Raw genomic sequence first — 16,677 nt, 5'->3', positions numbered from 1 at the left:
CTTTCTCTTTCACTGCTGAACCGATTACAATGAAATTTTGTACATACACACATAGGATAGGTTTTATACCGGAAATCCCACGTGAACGGGAACTGTGCGGGATTTTCTTTAAAAACGCGGGCGGAAAGCTAGTATATTTTAAAATAAATTTTAAAACTTGAAATGTAACTTATTTAAAATAAAGATCAATAAGTTAAAGGAGTGAGGAGAAAGGCACAGTCAGCATGAATTTTAACAAGTTCATAAAAGGACAGTCTTAAAGAAAACATTTTCCTTACATCCTACTAATAAAGCGAAAGTTTGTGAGGATGGATGTTTGTTACTCTTTCACGCGAATACTACTAAACCGATTACAATGAAATTTGGAAAAATTACTTTTGATCCCGTAAATCCCACAGGAATGGGAACTATGCGGGTTTTTCTTTGAAAACGCATGTATATTAAGTATGTATTTCAGTAGTAGTTTCTCATCTATGAGAACTGTCATTTAATCAACCGTTTAATTTTCACATAGTTACACATTTAAAGTAAATGTGTAAAAAAATTTCCAAATAAAAATTCACTCACACACAAATGTATTTATTATCTAAAGGAACAAAAAAAAAACGTAAGCGTAAGATTGCACAATTCTTCTAGAGTATCCATCTTGATAACACGCAGGCTCGAAATGCAGTGAACACAATCTAGCAAATTTCGACGGCGTCCAATCTACACGTCTCATGTTTTATACCCATTTTTTATTTAGCTCTGGAAATCTAAAACAAAATGAATTTATTAATAATCTAAAAGAGAAACAACAAACTAAACAGATAAGTCAAATAAAACAACCACGTGGTATTTTTTATTTTCCTGCTGTAGAAAATTTACATCTATTATTTGCTACCACAACTACTTACTACATATAAATCTGATACATATAAGAAACAAAATAAATAAATCAACGTTAATATGAAATAGATTTTTTGTCATAAATCGATAATATACGCTAGATGTGTTACAACACTACGGTGGTAAACAAAATGCCAAACGTGATAATATTTTGACATTTTTTAAAAATTATTTAATTCTTTTGTATTCCACAACCCCATAAAGTGGGTAAATGTTACAGTTACAACATAAACTTATAAAAAAGCGCTTGATAAAACCTTCAAATAGGGTTAGAACATAAATATTTATCAATTTGCTGAAAATCACTTACCGATGGAAATATATTTTTTCATTGTTTTCATCCAAAACTCCCATTCGACTAGTAATAGCCGGTAGCTAAACATACAATAGTCATTTTAGCACACTGACAAATAAAAAGAAACACTATACACTTTATATTTTCTAAATATTTCGTTAAAAACACTTGACGCACCTAGACCTCCAGCTGGAAGGCAAACAAAACATAGCCGGCGCGCTACGTTTGAAGACAGTGCAGATACTCTATCGCTATCTCAATCTGACTTATGGTGTTATTGACTAAGAGTAAGTACATTAGAAAATATGTATTTTGTTCTGTCTCAATATAAGAACTCTATAGGTTTATTCCTCTGAGGGTTTAAGGTTTATTCCTCTGAGTTTATTCCTCTGAGTACGATGGTTATAAAATAGAAAAAAAAATCTGGCATCTGCTGTCACTTGTCAGTGCTGTCATTTTTGTTTTGACATTTGATTAGCATGTTTACAATTTGAGGTTATGTGGATGAAAAATGAAAATAAAGAAATAAAATAGTTTTTAAAATGGGGGTAAGGGGTTTAACCACGTATATTAACTACAATTCAAATAGTTTTTTGCATGACCACAACCTGCACGATACCAATTTAGTCATTGATGGTCATAGTCTATGTGCTCAGATTTACAGATCGACCAATTCTTTTTCGGCTTTCGGTGGAGATTATGATCGAATAGCTTCATACATAAAAGCTTTCTTCAAAAGTTTGAAAAAATGTAACGTGACTCCATACGTTATCTTTGATGGCAGTTACGAAACAAGAAAATTAAGGACTGCTTATAGCAGACTTAGATCGAAACTAAAGGGGGCATCCCGCTTGGATCCAGTTACGCAAGGAAGTATTCAGATATTCCCACTCCTACTGAGAGATGTTTTCAAAGAAGTTTTAGATGAAATGAATGTTTTGTACACAGTATGTGAATTTGAGGCAGATGGTGAAATTTCAGCATTAGCGAGATGTCTTGATTGCCCTGTGCTCAGTTATGACTCAGATTTCTTTATTTATAATGTTCAATATATTCCATTTAATACAATAGATATCAAACCGATACCAATAGAAATGGGTGATAAAAAAATTTATGTGCTAGAATGCAAAATTTACAAAGTTGAGTTCTTAACTAAGCATTTTGGTGGCCTGGATAAAGAATTACTGCCGTTACTAGCAACATTACTAGGAAATGACTATGTTAAAAAGAAAGTGTTTCGTAAATTCTTTTCCCAGATGAAAATGCCAAAAGGCAAAAAGAGACACAATGATCAACAGAGGTGCATACATGGCCTTTTCTTGTGGCTCCAGAGTGAAACATTAGAATCTGCTATTGCAAAAATCATAGGCAGACTTAAGAAATATGAAAAAAAGAAAGTACTAAATTTAATAAATGAAAGTATAAATGGTTATTATAAAAAAGAATGCAGATCGCTTAAGTTTTTTAATTTATCATATGATAACAAAGCAGAAAATGAAAATGTAAGAGTAAAAGAAATTGAGGATTTAGAAGATTTTTCAACAGAAAATGAAAGAAATAGCACAAGTGATTCTTCAGATAGTGAAGATGACTCAAATGATGATGATAATGAATCCAATGATGATGATGAAGTAGTAGAAGAAAATGATCACCAGATGCCCATGTGGTTTGCAGATATAATACGGCTAAAACGCGTACCCCACTGCTTTATAAATCTCTACACTCATCACTTACATTTTTGTTCCCCACAAGCAGAAAATTACACAGAAGACGATGCTCATCTTTGTATTTTACCTATACTTAGATATGCTTTCGATATTTTGACAGACTTTGCATTTGAAAACTTTATGTATGTTAGCAGAGACAGGGATTGCAACTATAAAAGAATGGTTATCGGTAATGAAATGTCTATTACAAGACCTCTTGATATACCCCTATCTGAACTAACTAAGGAACAACTACATGGATACTTTTATAAGTTTTTAAATGAGAAACTCCCTAATTTAGATTTTGATGTTATTCAATTGTTGCCGTATAATTTTCAACTTTTTGCATTATCAATTATTTGGTGGATTTCTAAGTGTGAAGTGCATATAGGACAAGTACACAGTTTGATCTTATGTTACACTTATCTAGAAGCAATTGACGAGAAATTGGGAAATGCTAGAGGACATTTCCATTTTAATAATAAGTTTTCGAAAAAGTTGCTAGAATTAAAAAAGAAACCAATTAATAATGCTGAAGACATAGAAATGCTGAATAAGAATAAAGTTCAGTACGACGACTGCATACTTGCAGCCAGTGTGCTCTTAAAATATTTTGATTTGGATGACAGTATACGGAAAAAACCCAAGAGCTACGATTCGAACAGAATACACGCGTTCGCGCAGTTTCAGTGTTGCCTGCAAAAAATAAATTCTTTAAATATTCTTTGTGGTTGCCCTTTTGAGAGTACTGTGTATTCTAAGTGCTATAATGGGATCTTTGTTTATAATGTCTCAATGAGACTTGAGAATGAAACAGACCCCATTTCATTTATTCACAGTCATTTAAATGGTGCAGTAAGTGTAGTTAGTTTTTATAAAAGTTTATTTTCAATTTTAAACAGATTATTTACAAGTATGGAATTAACTTTCAAACAGTTTATTCAAGGTACTAAAAAAAGACGCAGGAGAAAAAAGAATGCTGTGGATGAAGAAATTGCATTTTTAATTAAAGGTTTTGAATCAGAGGTGATAATATAATTTTTGAATAAAATATTTTTATATTTGAACACGGTTTTTAAATTATTTTCCCTTTCCCGATTTTTTTAGTCCATTGAAATGTGACATTTTTTAGGTCTAGGAGTAATAAATTAAGTTTATTTTAGTTTAAACGTCTATCTGCGTCGCGTAAAAAAAATCGGTATCTAGCTGTGTTACCTATATTCCGTTTAGCATTTCTTTTTATTAAACTCAAAAAGTTATTATTATTTTGTACTTTGTATATAGCCCCTTAACTTTCTCCTCGATTGTTTGTATAAATTGAAAAAAAAGAAAAATATGTGCATGTTGACAAGCATCTTATCGGTGAATACCTGTTATCTACTTATCACAGGATATATCAGTCAGTAAGTGCTTGAATTGCAAAACATTTTGTTAGTGTATATTTTTATTAGAAAATAAAAAGTCAAAATGGCTGACGAAAGTGTAGCTGATGCTGGCGGTTTCGGTTTAAATGCTGAAAATTCAAGGTTCGGTATTTATTTATTTTTTACTTTATTGTAAAAAATATCCTTTTTAATGCTATTTAAATTAATAAGTACTAATAATACGTTTTCTATCATACAATTGTTTTAGGTTAAAGGTACCTAACTATATATTTTTAAAGATGAGGTGATGTACCTTACGACCGAAATGTGTAAATTGTTTAATTATTCATTATTTTATAATGAGCAATGTTTCCAATAACATATTTGAGTAAACTGACCCAGCAAATATTGATGCCAGGACAGGCGACAGCCTTACCGCTTAAAATCGGACCAGTGGTTCCTGAGATTAGCGCGTCCAAGCAAACAAACAAATTCTCCAGCTTTATAATATTAGTATACAATTTACTTAGTTCATTAGGTAGTTATTACAGGTAACTGAATAAACAAAAAATCATAACATTCGGTCAAACCATTTCAGAGGAAAAGTACCTATTGTAGAGCCATTTTAATAGGCAACATTTGACAGTTCAACAAAATTCAACAACGTAACCTAGTAACCACGACATAGAATAACATGATATTTCGTTTTGTTAGAACTGCACATTTGTTTAACTTTTTTCAATTACGATTACATATTTATAATAATAATGACCGATAGAAGTAATTTTAGGACTTGATTTTACTGATAAACCATTCTAAACTTAATGAACAATTTCTGATTTAAAGAACTGACGTCGCTACAATTTTGTGTCAATAAACCTTTTTTCTTTTTAAATACCAGAGACGTTACTCTAAAAATCGAAATCTGACATCTAGAATCGAATGCATTGATTACTTAGGAATAAAAATTATCATAAATTATTGACATGTGTTTCAAGTTCGATTGACAAATGTTTCAAGTCCGTATCGATTAATTCACTTTAATCGATGTTTTTAAGCAGGTTACCACCCTATGAAGATAAAATTGATAGACGTCAAATGTGGCCTATTAAATTGGCTCTACTATAAATACCTAGGATTGAGTTAACAAGTATTTAGACTACAAGCCCGCATATGAAAAAAATATGGGTCAAATGAACCACCAGGGGTCATATCTAGAACGAAAGAAGAGCAAAAAATAATAAGATTCATCACTATGCCGTCACTTGTAAGCTGTCCAACTGAGTGCAGATGAGAATTGAAAAGTACAGGTAGACTCGGTAAATTTTGGTCATATATTTTTGTACGGCATTCTTAACCATCGATAGATCCATTAAAAATAATAAGAAACCGCTCAGTGCCGTACAAAAATGTTGGTCCACCAAGTCGGAATTTTCATTTAATTTCCGAGAGTTACCGGGGGTAAATTTTGTCATTTGACCATGTACGGCATCTGTGTCATACTATTGCTATACTGCTTTTAATCCATTATTCCGCAACGCCGTACAAAAATCATGGGGACAAGGGGAAAAAATCGAGAGTTGCAATCCCCTCTCTTTCCCCACTCCAGGGGGTCATTTGACTAAGTACGGCTTCGGCTCCAAAACATTATCTAGCACTCAAAAGTACTATTAAAAGCAATGCCGTCAAAAAATAATTGTTCTTTTAAATGTATACCAATAATCATCTTAATTTCATCGAATTCTTGATATAAAGAGCTGTAAGGTCATTTGACCCTGTACGGGAACTTTTTTTTAACATGATATTGTAAAATTCAATTGTTGTATAGTATTGCCGTTCAAAAGAAACCGTTCTAAAAAAAGTTATAGAGAAATGCAAAACCAGAAATTTTGTTAAAGTTTAAACATCGTAGATTAATGAAATATAATAGTTTTCTACACTTTATTCGTTGTTTTAAATAGTATTAACATAGATAAATTAGGAAAAAACGATGCCGTACATTTTTGTGCAGACCACATCTTTTAGGCTGATGAAAGCGACGAAAGCTACAATTTTAAGGGTGCTTTATGGCCATTTGATACAGTACGGCATTAACATATTTTTACCCAACTACGGCAAAGCAAAAGGAGGTATGTTCATCTATTCCCTCGTAACTTCTAAACTACTTATCAGAATTCGACAAATGACATATCATTAGAAGCGTCTGAATTGTTCACTGGATAACCAGCGACCAGCTAGCTAAAGGCTATATGGGGTTTCACAAAATCTAATGTGGCGCCCTCTAGCGGACAAAACATACAGAGTAAAAAAATAAAGTTAAGATAAATATGCCGTGTTTGGTATCATTTGAAAGCGCTTTACTTGTACATTTTGAATATGTATATAATACTAGCATTTGCTTGTGACTTTACCTGTATTCATGGGCTGATTGCATATAATTCACATCTTTTCGTTCATAGCTTTTTTATTAGTTCATCAATTTAACGGAGTCCATTCCACTTGACTCCGACTTTCCAAGGTGATAATTAACCACCTCGAGCTTCTTAATATTAATGTATATTTATATTTTATTATCAAAATATAAAGCAAACATTTCGTTATATGGATTTTTTCTTTTTCAGATTTTTCCCCTTTGAACCAACGAAAATGTACGGCACATGAAAAAATATTATCTATGCATAAAATACTTTAAAAATAAATTTATTTCGTGTTGTGTCAAATGACCCCCTGGAGTGGGGAAAGAGAGGAGATTACAACTCTCGATTTTTTCCCCTTGTCCCCATGATTTTTGTACGGCGTTGCGGAATAATGGATTAAAAGCAGTATAGCAATAGTATGACACAGATGCCGTACATGGTCAAATGACCAAATTTACCCCCGGTAACTCTCGGAAATTAAATGAAAATTCCGACTTGGTGGACCAACATTTTTGTACGGCACTGAGCGGTTTCTTATTATTTTTAATGGATCTATCGATGGTTAAGAATGCCGTACAAAAATATATGACCAAAATTTACCGAGTCTACCTGTACTTTTCAATTCTCATCTGCACTCAGTTGGACAGCTTACAAGTGACGGCATAGTGATGAATCTTATTATTTTTTGCTCTTCTTTCGTACTAGATATGTCCCGTGGTGGTTCATTTGACCCATATTTTTTCATATGCGGGCTTGTAGTCTAATTTTAATGTTTATAAATAAATAAAGATAAATTTTATAGATTTTTTTTATTTTTGGCAAAATATTGCATTTTTCCAGCCATAACGATGAGATAAGACGGACGGCACCGATATTTAATCCTAACGATCGGTACTATGATATGAGTGGAGAGAAATATTTGTACATTTTCAATCATTACATGTACAAGAAAACACGGTATTTTAAGTAAGTACCTAACTAGTATTTTAAAAAAAATCTAGTAAAAAAAATAACAGAATTAGTCACTGGTTCTCTTGAATAAAGTCTTTAATTTTCTTTCTTTGTATTATTTTAATTTATTTATTCGACTTGACTCGCGATTATTCCGCGAAAGATGATCATTAAGTTGATTTAAGTTAAGAGAGTTAAACACGAGTTAAATGTCAATATAATTTTCGATATATATTATAATCTGTAGTTTATTTTAGTAATTCACGTCCCAGCACACGAGAAGGAACTCAAAAGGATGTAAGTAGGCTTACGGAGGTATTCCAAAACCTAGGATTTCTAGTAACGACCTACAATGACAAGGAACACGCGGAAATTATGGAAAAAGTTGCGGACAGTAAGTTTTTTTTAAAGCGAATAAAAAAAGAAAAAATATTTTTGTTTTATGCCTAACTAAATTACAATTGTTTTAAAATCTCTCATTTATGTGTAGGTACAACGAACTTTTCATTAATTTATTATCATTTGGTTAATGACTGTTCCCGCTTTAGGCATGGGAACTGGAATTTCTTTAGGGAAACTCAATATTACTTGTATAAAGATTTTATTTTCAACACCAACGCCCCATTGTACAAAGGTTTCTTGATGAGTAAAAAAAATACATTCTACCCGGCCAATAAATGATAAATTAATAAAAATGACAATCCATGTCGGTGCGTGCGCGATTGCTATTATAAATTAACAGGCGTAGACATAATCCTCCCCCCGGTGAAAAGCGTAGATTTTCAAGCTTGAAGGTCTTCAGAAGTGGGCAGAGGACACAGTCGAACCAAAGGTCTTCGAACGCAGCCTCTTGTAGTTTCGACGTCCGCAACTCGACAAACGCCGTCTGTTCCATGGAATAATCGAACGATACGCCCCATGCGCCAACAAAGTGGTGGAGAATTATCCTCTTGAAGCAGTACGAGGTCTCCGACGTTTATTTTTGATTTGTCAACCTTCCATTTGGTTCGTAGTTGCATTTCTGAGATATACTCTTTCTGCCATCTCTTCCAGAAGTGTTGGCAAATTTGTTCAAGTCTGCCATATCTATCCAGGGAGCTCTCTTTAGCGTTGTCCAACGAAGGAGCCGGCAGTGCATTCAATGGTCTTCCGATTAAGAAGTGCCCTGGGGACAAGGAAAGGAAGTCATTGGGGGAAGATGACATGGGACACAGAGGACGGCTATTGAGAATGGCCTCCACTTGAGCAAACAATGTCGAAAGTTCCTCAAATGTGAGATGAGTATTGCCCATGACTCGCTTTATATGAAATTTAGCGGACTTAACCCCGGCCTCCCATATTCCACCAAAGTGAGGAGCGTAAGCGGGGATAAAAGAAAATTGTATTCCCTCCTGAGCAGCAAACTCAGAGAGAGGTTCCTGATTAGCCTTTAGAAAACTATTCAATTCTTTCGCGGCAGCTACAAAATTTTTACCGTTGTCGGAAAACATTTCGGTTGGCTTCCCACGGCGTGCCACAAATCTGCGAAGTGTCATAATATAAGCATCTTTTGTCAAATCAGACACGACCTCTAAGTGAATGCATTTGAAACGCAGACACACAAACAAACATAAGTAGCACTTAATTACTCTAGCACCGCGTCCTTTACGATTTAGAATGAAGAAAGGGCCCGCATAGTCCACTCCAACAGACTTGAAGGGAAAGTCAACGTTGACGCGATTTGAAGGTAAGTCAGCCATTTTTGGATTATAGGTCTGACCACGAAGACGAGTGCAGGTAACGCAGTTTTTGAAAAGAATAATTTAATTATTCAATTAATAAAATGCCGGTAAGTTTATTATTTTTATTTTGTTTTTAGAGTTGGGTAAAATCGTAGAATGTAAGTGAAAGTTATTTGAAGTTTTGTAAATTTAGAATATTTTTTAAAATCAAAATTAATTTCAGATTCGACGGCTGTATGGACCTTGACTTCAGGTAAGTCTTCTTCGTGTTTTTTGTTAAGTTGAGCCCATAAGCGCATCGAGATGCATCGCTAAACGAATGCAATTCGATGATTTTTGGTGAATCACAAAGAACTCTGCGAGAAATATCGAATTTTGAAAGAAATTTTAGATTATCTACACTGTCCAACCAGTCATTTTTGATATCCTGCGACACAGGTTCATCCCACTCAACACCCTTGAGCCACAATTTTTGGAGCAACATCTTTGGATGAATAATACACGGGCTCAAAAGACCCAAAGGATCGAAGATTCGAAATGAACTTGAGAGGATATGTCTCTTTGTGATTTTGTCACTATGAAGTGGAATTTCGATTGGAAAATTGAAGGCATCCTTCGATGGATCCCAACAAAGTCCGAGAGTGCTCAACGACTCACTGATTGTTAAAATATGTTCTGTATTACTTTCGTGTAAATTTTGAAATAAGTTTTTTGAATTAGTTTTGTACTTTCGTAGAGGAAAACAAGCTGAATTTAGAGCGTTTGAAACTGAATTTTGAATGTATTTAAGTTGATCTTCAATCATCACAGCCGGTGATCAGATCATCGACATAAAAGTCGTGCTGAATAATATTTTTGATCATTTCGACCCCACATTCCTCTCCAACCTGCCAAAGACATCTCGTGCTCAAGTAACTGGCACTTGCGGTACCGTAAGTGACAGTACTCAGTCGCAGAGTTTTCAGAGGCTGAGACTCATCTTCTCTCCATAATATGAGCTGCAAATTTTGATCTGAACTCTCAACTTGGACCTGACGGTACATTTTGGCAATGTCACCGGTCAAAATGAATTTGTGGTGCCGAGCTCTCACTAAAATGGAGAAAAGAGAGTCTTGAATATTTGGGCCTACCATGAGGATGTCATTGACAGAGAAGCCTGAGGTTGTGGGGGCTGAGCCATCGAACACTACTCGGAGTTTGGTAGATTCACTATTTTCTTTTATGACAGCATGATGACACAAAAAATATGATGGATTTGGAATAGGAGTAGGTGATTCAGATAGATGGCCCATATCAGCGTATTCACGAATGAATTCAATGTATTTTGATTTTAGTTCTTTATTTCGTCTAAATCTTTTCTCAAGATTTAGGAATCGTTTTTTAGCTTGAGAGTATGAATCGCCGAGGCAGTCAGGTGAGTCCTTTAGGGGTAACTTCACACAGAATCTGCCGCTTTCTAAGCGAGTGGTGGTATTTAGAAAGTGTTTTTCGCATGTTATGTCATTTTGACTTTGAACAGTTTTTTGGGGTAGCTCTTCAAGCTCCCAGAATTTTGTGAGCATTTTGTGAATTTCGTTAGAAGTAGGGTTTGTATTTATGGCATGATTGCAATGAATTTCGTTACTACGAGAATTGTTGATTGGGCCAGCTATTATCCAGCCGAATTTAGAATTTTGCAATTTAGGATTATTAGGACCTAAAGAAAGCTGTTCGCTTTCTAGAATGTCCCAGAAGATATCTGCTCCAATTAAAACTTCAATCGGAGCTGGCTTGTAGAACTCAGGGTCCGCCAAAGTTAAAGAATTAGGTATTTTGAGACCTTGAATATTAACTGGCGTCTTAGGTAAGCGGCCCGTCAATTCGTTGAGAACAAGACATGAAAGAGTAACGCTGTAGTTGCTATTTAGAGATTTTAATTGAGTGAAACAGCTTTCGTGCACTGTATTAGAAGAATTATTGCCAATGCCAATGACATTCATTGCCTGCAATGGGCAAGTTCTCAATGACATTCTTCGTTGCAGGGATTTAGAGACAAATGAAGACTGGCTGCCACAATCCAAGAGAGCACGAACCTTTTCTACTTGCTTATTAATTGGGTTAAAAACTTCTATCAATGCTGTAGATAGGAGAACATGCTTGGACATTTGTCTAGAAAAGGCTGCTACAGATTCGTTTGATTCAACTTGTTCATCTGTGCTGAAGTTGGCAGTGACGTCATCATTAGAATTATGGAGAAGAGTGTTGTGTTTTTGCTGGCATTGTCGACATGAACCCATGCGGCAGTCACTGACAGGATGCCCTTGTCTGAGGCAATTTCGACATAATTTATATTTATTTACATACGACAGCCTATCTTGAATGTTTTTTGACTTAAATGTAGGACAGTCATAAATTCTGTGATTTTCGTTACAAATTATGCAAAGATAAACGTTTAATTTATTTTGATTATATGTAGAAAATGAATTAGTATTTCTATTTGTATTAAATTTATTATTTTTTTGTGAATTTAGTTGTGAGGGACGTGACGTGAATTGTGATTTAGAATTATTTTGGGATTCATTATTAGTGCCAACCTTATTACGATTCAAAGATTCTAGCACATCTGCACGGTTGATTAAAAATCGTTGAAATTGTTGCAAAGTTGGAATGTCATCAATAGTATTTCGATACTCTTCCCACTTAACAAGAGTACACTTGTCCAATTTAGAAGATAAAATAAATATTATAAGTACATCCCAATAGTCAGTAGGCTGACCCAGGCTAGACAAGGCGCGCAGATTTTTTGTAACATGATCGACTAAAAAACGTAGTGACTTGTCGGACTCACGAGTTATAGATTGAATATTAAGTAAAGAATCTAAGTGATGATCAACAAGAAGCCTTTTGTTATTATATCTGTCGCAAAGTAGCGTCCAGGCTGCCTGGTAGTTTGCTGTTGACACTTCGAGATTAGAGACAATCCGTGCCGCATCGCCCTCAAGATAAGAAATTAAATAATGAAATTTATGTATATCAGTAATATTTTTGTTTTTATGAACTAAATTTGAAAATGTATCGCGGAACTCTAGCCAACGGAAGTATGAACCATCAAACTTTGAGATTTCGATTCGTGGTAATTTAACATTTGAGTCTTGATGGAAAGAGTCTTCATTGCCCATCGATTTTCTACGATTTTCGTTGTCATTAAATAAATTATCATGTTGTTTAATCATTATTTTAGCAGAAGCAATACCTTGGACGAAATCGTTCTCAATGTCGTCTCTTTCATCAATCTCAGAATCTATATTTTCAGAATTAAGAACCTCAATCTCAGTCTGCAACACATCAAACTTTGTTGACAATGCTTCGAATTTGCCAAGTTTCAATTTAAATTCAGCCATTAATAGTTCATCCATTGAAGTGGACTCGCTAATTCTGTCCAAATAATTTTTAAATTTTGTAATTTGGCCCTTAATAGCAGACCTTTTTGAATATAAATCTCTTAATAACTTTGGATTAGGTTCCGTAGACATTTTGTAAAATAGTTTAATTGAATATTGTTATGAAATTAAAATTTAATTGTATGTAATTATTTTGAAATTATGTAATTATTTTTCGATTAATTAATTATTTAAATGCACGTCAACAAGCTTGATAAAATTATGGAAGAAATAAAATGCTTATCTCACGCTCCTCGCCTGGTGGAACCTGCCGCTGGTAGCCGGGCTGCTGCTCACACGCAGCTGCTTCGCAGAAGATCGTGCAAGCGATATTTAGTCGCCTGAGAAGACGGCTCCTGAAATTATTCGGCGAAGTCGAGTTTATAAGCGAGAAGGGCTATGATATTCGAGATTGTTGTTAACAAAAAATGAATTTAATTTGGAACAAACGAATTACGATTTACATGCCAATCCCACAAGGGAATCTGGCGTGAAGAAATGATGATAGGTATTGATAAACCAATATTACTATAATTTGAATTGTTTAACACAAATGGAAGCGAAATTATAGGTAATTTTTGGATAATTATGAACGTGAATTTTATGTTATAAGGTTAGGTATAGGAATGTGTTAAGGATTTGCACTTAACTTGGTACTATGAGCTGCACTCCGGCACGACACTTTAGCTGTATCGTTGTTCAGACGAGCAGGTTATCCTTTTCGACAGGAATCAGTCCCAAATTGAAGTCGTCAATTCCAGAAACAATGTTGCGTAGATGTGTAGATATTTTGTAATTAACTCGTATTTTGCGGTGAAATCCGTTTTCGTCCTGTCACGGTCGCCAAACTGTTCCCGCTTTAGGCATGGGAACTGGAATTTCTTTAGGGAAACTCAATATTACTTGTATAAAGATTTTATTTTCAACACCAACGCCCCATTGTACAAAGGTTTCTTGATGAGTAAAAAAAATACATTCTACCCGGCCAATAAATGATAAATTAATAAAAATGACAATCCATGTCGGTGCGTGCGCGATTGCTATTATAAATTAACAGGCGTAGACAATGACTTAATAAAGCTGAAAATGAACATGAAAATCACGTAAAAAAGTAAAAAGATAAAGATATATAGTAAAGGCGTAATAATTTTATAGTCCAAGAGTTAACTACAATTCAAATAGTTATTCCATCGAAAAATGTTTGGTAGTATAGGTAAACCAGAATCTGATGGCAATTAGGGAAATCAAAATTTTGAGTGTGCAACCCTAGGGAAAATGGACTGAACGATCTTGATACTGCGTATTTTTTATTTTGTCCTCAATATCATTAGTCACATTACATAAGTGGACAATACTGTACTTAATAATGAGATATCCACTTAATATTATGTAAGTACAAACTTACATAATATATAATATACATTTTACTTTTATACAGGTAATATCTACATATTATTATTTACACATACCTATATTTGTATATATTCATTATCAGTATGCCATGTGAAAATATCGATATAATGATAATGTAGATCAAAACTAGACTGCTTATAATTTTTTATAAAATAAAATAAAACTACTTATGTTTATTTTCGTAAATATTTTAACAGATAAACACATTATAAAATTGACTTAGACAGCTTGGACTTGACAAATAGCCGTATTGAAAACTCCTGTAATAAGTTTTCATAAAATTATAAGTATTCTAATCAACAAACCACAACAAACAATATTATAGTTAGGTAGATACCTACATATAATATTTTTTAATTTAAAGTATCAAAACGGGTAAGTCCAATTTACCAATAAAATCTTCAAAATTGTAAATTGTGATGTGTTTGACCCTTCTTCATCGAATATTTTTCTATACACATTTTAAACAACACCTCTTGCTTGTGATCACAGCGGCTTTATCGACATTTTCGAAGATTTTTTAGACAAAATCCTAAAAATTATTCATCAACTGCAAAAAAGACAAATAATTTGACAACCAATTTGATAGTTGTCAAATAAGTTGCCACATGAAAATCTTTTATTTCTTAAATATAAATATGCCATCAGATTCTGGTAGACCTATAACTATGTATGTATTTTATAATTTTTTTTGTTCACTAAATTATATGAAAATTATAGTTACTTAGGAGTAATTTTTTTAGTTTTTGGGTCACACGAGGTACGTAAGGTCAGAGTGCTATCTGGTAGTCTGGTAACTAGATATATATCTATATTTTAGGGTCGACGTAAAATAAGTGGTATAATAACAAGTATATAATATTTTATTATTTAGGTATGTACTTATCACATTTTAGAATCTAAGTTATAATGTGTTCTTTCTCGGTTATATTTTTACAACATTTTATCTGAATATTATACGTATATATAGCCTTCACAATAAAACGATTAAGATACGATTGATCACTGAATAAATAAGACTTAGGACTAGTATAAAATGAAGGAAATCGTTACAGTCAGCAAAAAGGACCATAAACAAACATCATGTATTTTCTTCGCATTCCTCACACATGGCGACTCTGGCGGGGAGTTGCATGCAGCTGACAGGCCATACCTTCTGAAGGACGTACTGGTTTTGTTGGAGCATGGCCACGCTTCTCTGGTTGCTAAGCCTAAAGTTTTATTCGTTCAGGTGGGTGGAAAGTGATCAAGATCAATTTGTCCATGTCAAGATCAATTATTTTGAAAATTGGTCTTGCTCTTTTGAAAATTATTGAAATTGCCCATTTAATAAGGGGATGTTGATTTTGAATAATGGTGGTACGGTGTGGAAGGTTTCTTTTCGTTTCCACTTTCTGAGCTAAACGTTAACTAAAAATTGTTTTTTGAATTTTGAACTTCGTGTTAAAGAAGTGTTCCTAAGTAGGTACCTAGGTAATACTAATACTGCTTTCAATTATGTACTTGATGATATTTCAGGCATGTAGGGGCAATAAAGCAGATAGTGGAAGACGAGTAGAACTGGATAGCTCTGGCGTTTCGTACGTAGTGCCGACTCATTCGGATTTCTTAGTACTCTACTCGACCGTTGAAGGTAATTGAGGGTACTTTTTATAAATGAAGTTTTTTTATATCTGTACTTACCTGCATAATTTATTCTTAGTTGCATGAGGTTCAAATATAATACTTTTATAAATCGTCTATTAGCTTCTGAGTAATACCTACTATTTATAGATACAGTACTGTTTTTATCTGTATTACAGTTTATTATCAGTTATTATAATTTTCGTTCAGTACTCACTAATTGTGCGTAAAAAAATAATATAGTTCGAATTGACACCTTTAAAAAAATGTATTTTTTTTCAGATTACCTCAGTTACCGGGATATCAACGGGTCATTTATGATCCAAGACCTCTGCGATATAATAGTTTCTTACCACGAACAATTGGATCTGCTACATTTGGTAACAATGCTCCATAACAGAGTAGCGCACCATAGATCGACATATTCACCGAGGAGGCTGGAACACCATGATAAACGACAAATGCCAGAAACACGATACACTTTGACCAAACTTCTGAAGTTTTAGAGTGGCCTGAAAACTAAATTCCGATTGTGCAAAATTCGCGCAAAATTGTGACATGTAGGACGCCATTTTGAATTTGGTGTGACGTAAAATAAAAAGAAAATTGAGCACTTAATCAATTTTAATGTTGGAAAATATTAATATTTAAACATTTGTAAATTCAAGAAAAAAAAACTTAGGTACTTACTTGAAACGTACAAAGTTTTTTGAGTCATCGTATTGATAATTTTATACATCGCAAATATTTTTAAATAAATAACTACAAAATAATTTATTGTTGAATAGTAAAAAAGTTTTTATCATAACTAATCTCAGTATGTTATTAAAATATGTTACCTTGAGTCATAATTATGTTATTTATGATAAAATAATAAACG

General features: G+C 33.6%; 3 protein-coding genes and 1 long non-coding RNA gene across 4 annotated transcripts in view; 3 read left to right on the top strand and 1 right to left on the bottom strand.

Annotated features, from left to right (window-relative positions):
• The window catches only part of LOC149490773 (uncharacterized), an 819,148-nt gene that overhangs the window by 115,583 nt on the left and 686,888 nt on the right, over positions 1-16,677 (top strand). The window lies entirely within an intron of this gene.
• ast (single-strand DNA endonuclease protein asteroid) lies at positions 1,650-3,956 on the top strand. The gene has a single exon (XM_089708474.1). The coding sequence runs from the start codon at positions 1,726-1,728 to the stop codon at positions 3,925-3,927; it is 2,202 nt and encodes a 733-aa protein (XP_089564600.1). The 5' UTR covers positions 1,650-1,725; the 3' UTR covers positions 3,928-3,956.
• On the top strand, positions 4,316-16,676 carry LOC149490805 (caspase drICE-like). The gene is made up of 6 exons (XM_089709144.1): positions 4,316-4,415; positions 7,511-7,636; positions 7,879-8,015; positions 15,230-15,405; positions 15,693-15,807; positions 16,080-16,676. Exons 1-6 carry the CDS (start codon positions 4,357-4,359, stop codon positions 16,301-16,303), a joined length of 837 nt encoding a protein of 278 aa, XP_089565270.1. The 5' UTR covers positions 4,316-4,356; the 3' UTR covers positions 16,304-16,676.
• Positions 8,275-9,360, bottom strand: LOC149490806 (uncharacterized). Its single transcript, XM_089709124.1, has one exon. It carries the CDS (start codon positions 9,358-9,360, stop codon positions 8,404-8,406), a length of 957 nt encoding a protein of 318 aa, XP_089565250.1. The 3' UTR covers positions 8,275-8,403.

This window comes from Colias philodice, chromosome 2 (genome assembly GCF_061535455.1).
Source record: "Colias philodice isolate Cphi_HAF_F1 chromosome 2, ilColPhil1 Martin Lab GWU primary, whole genome shotgun sequence".
Classification (NCBI taxonomy): domain Eukaryota; kingdom Metazoa; phylum Arthropoda; class Insecta; order Lepidoptera; family Pieridae; genus Colias; species Colias philodice.
This window is presented reverse-complemented; position numbering and strand designations above follow the sequence as displayed.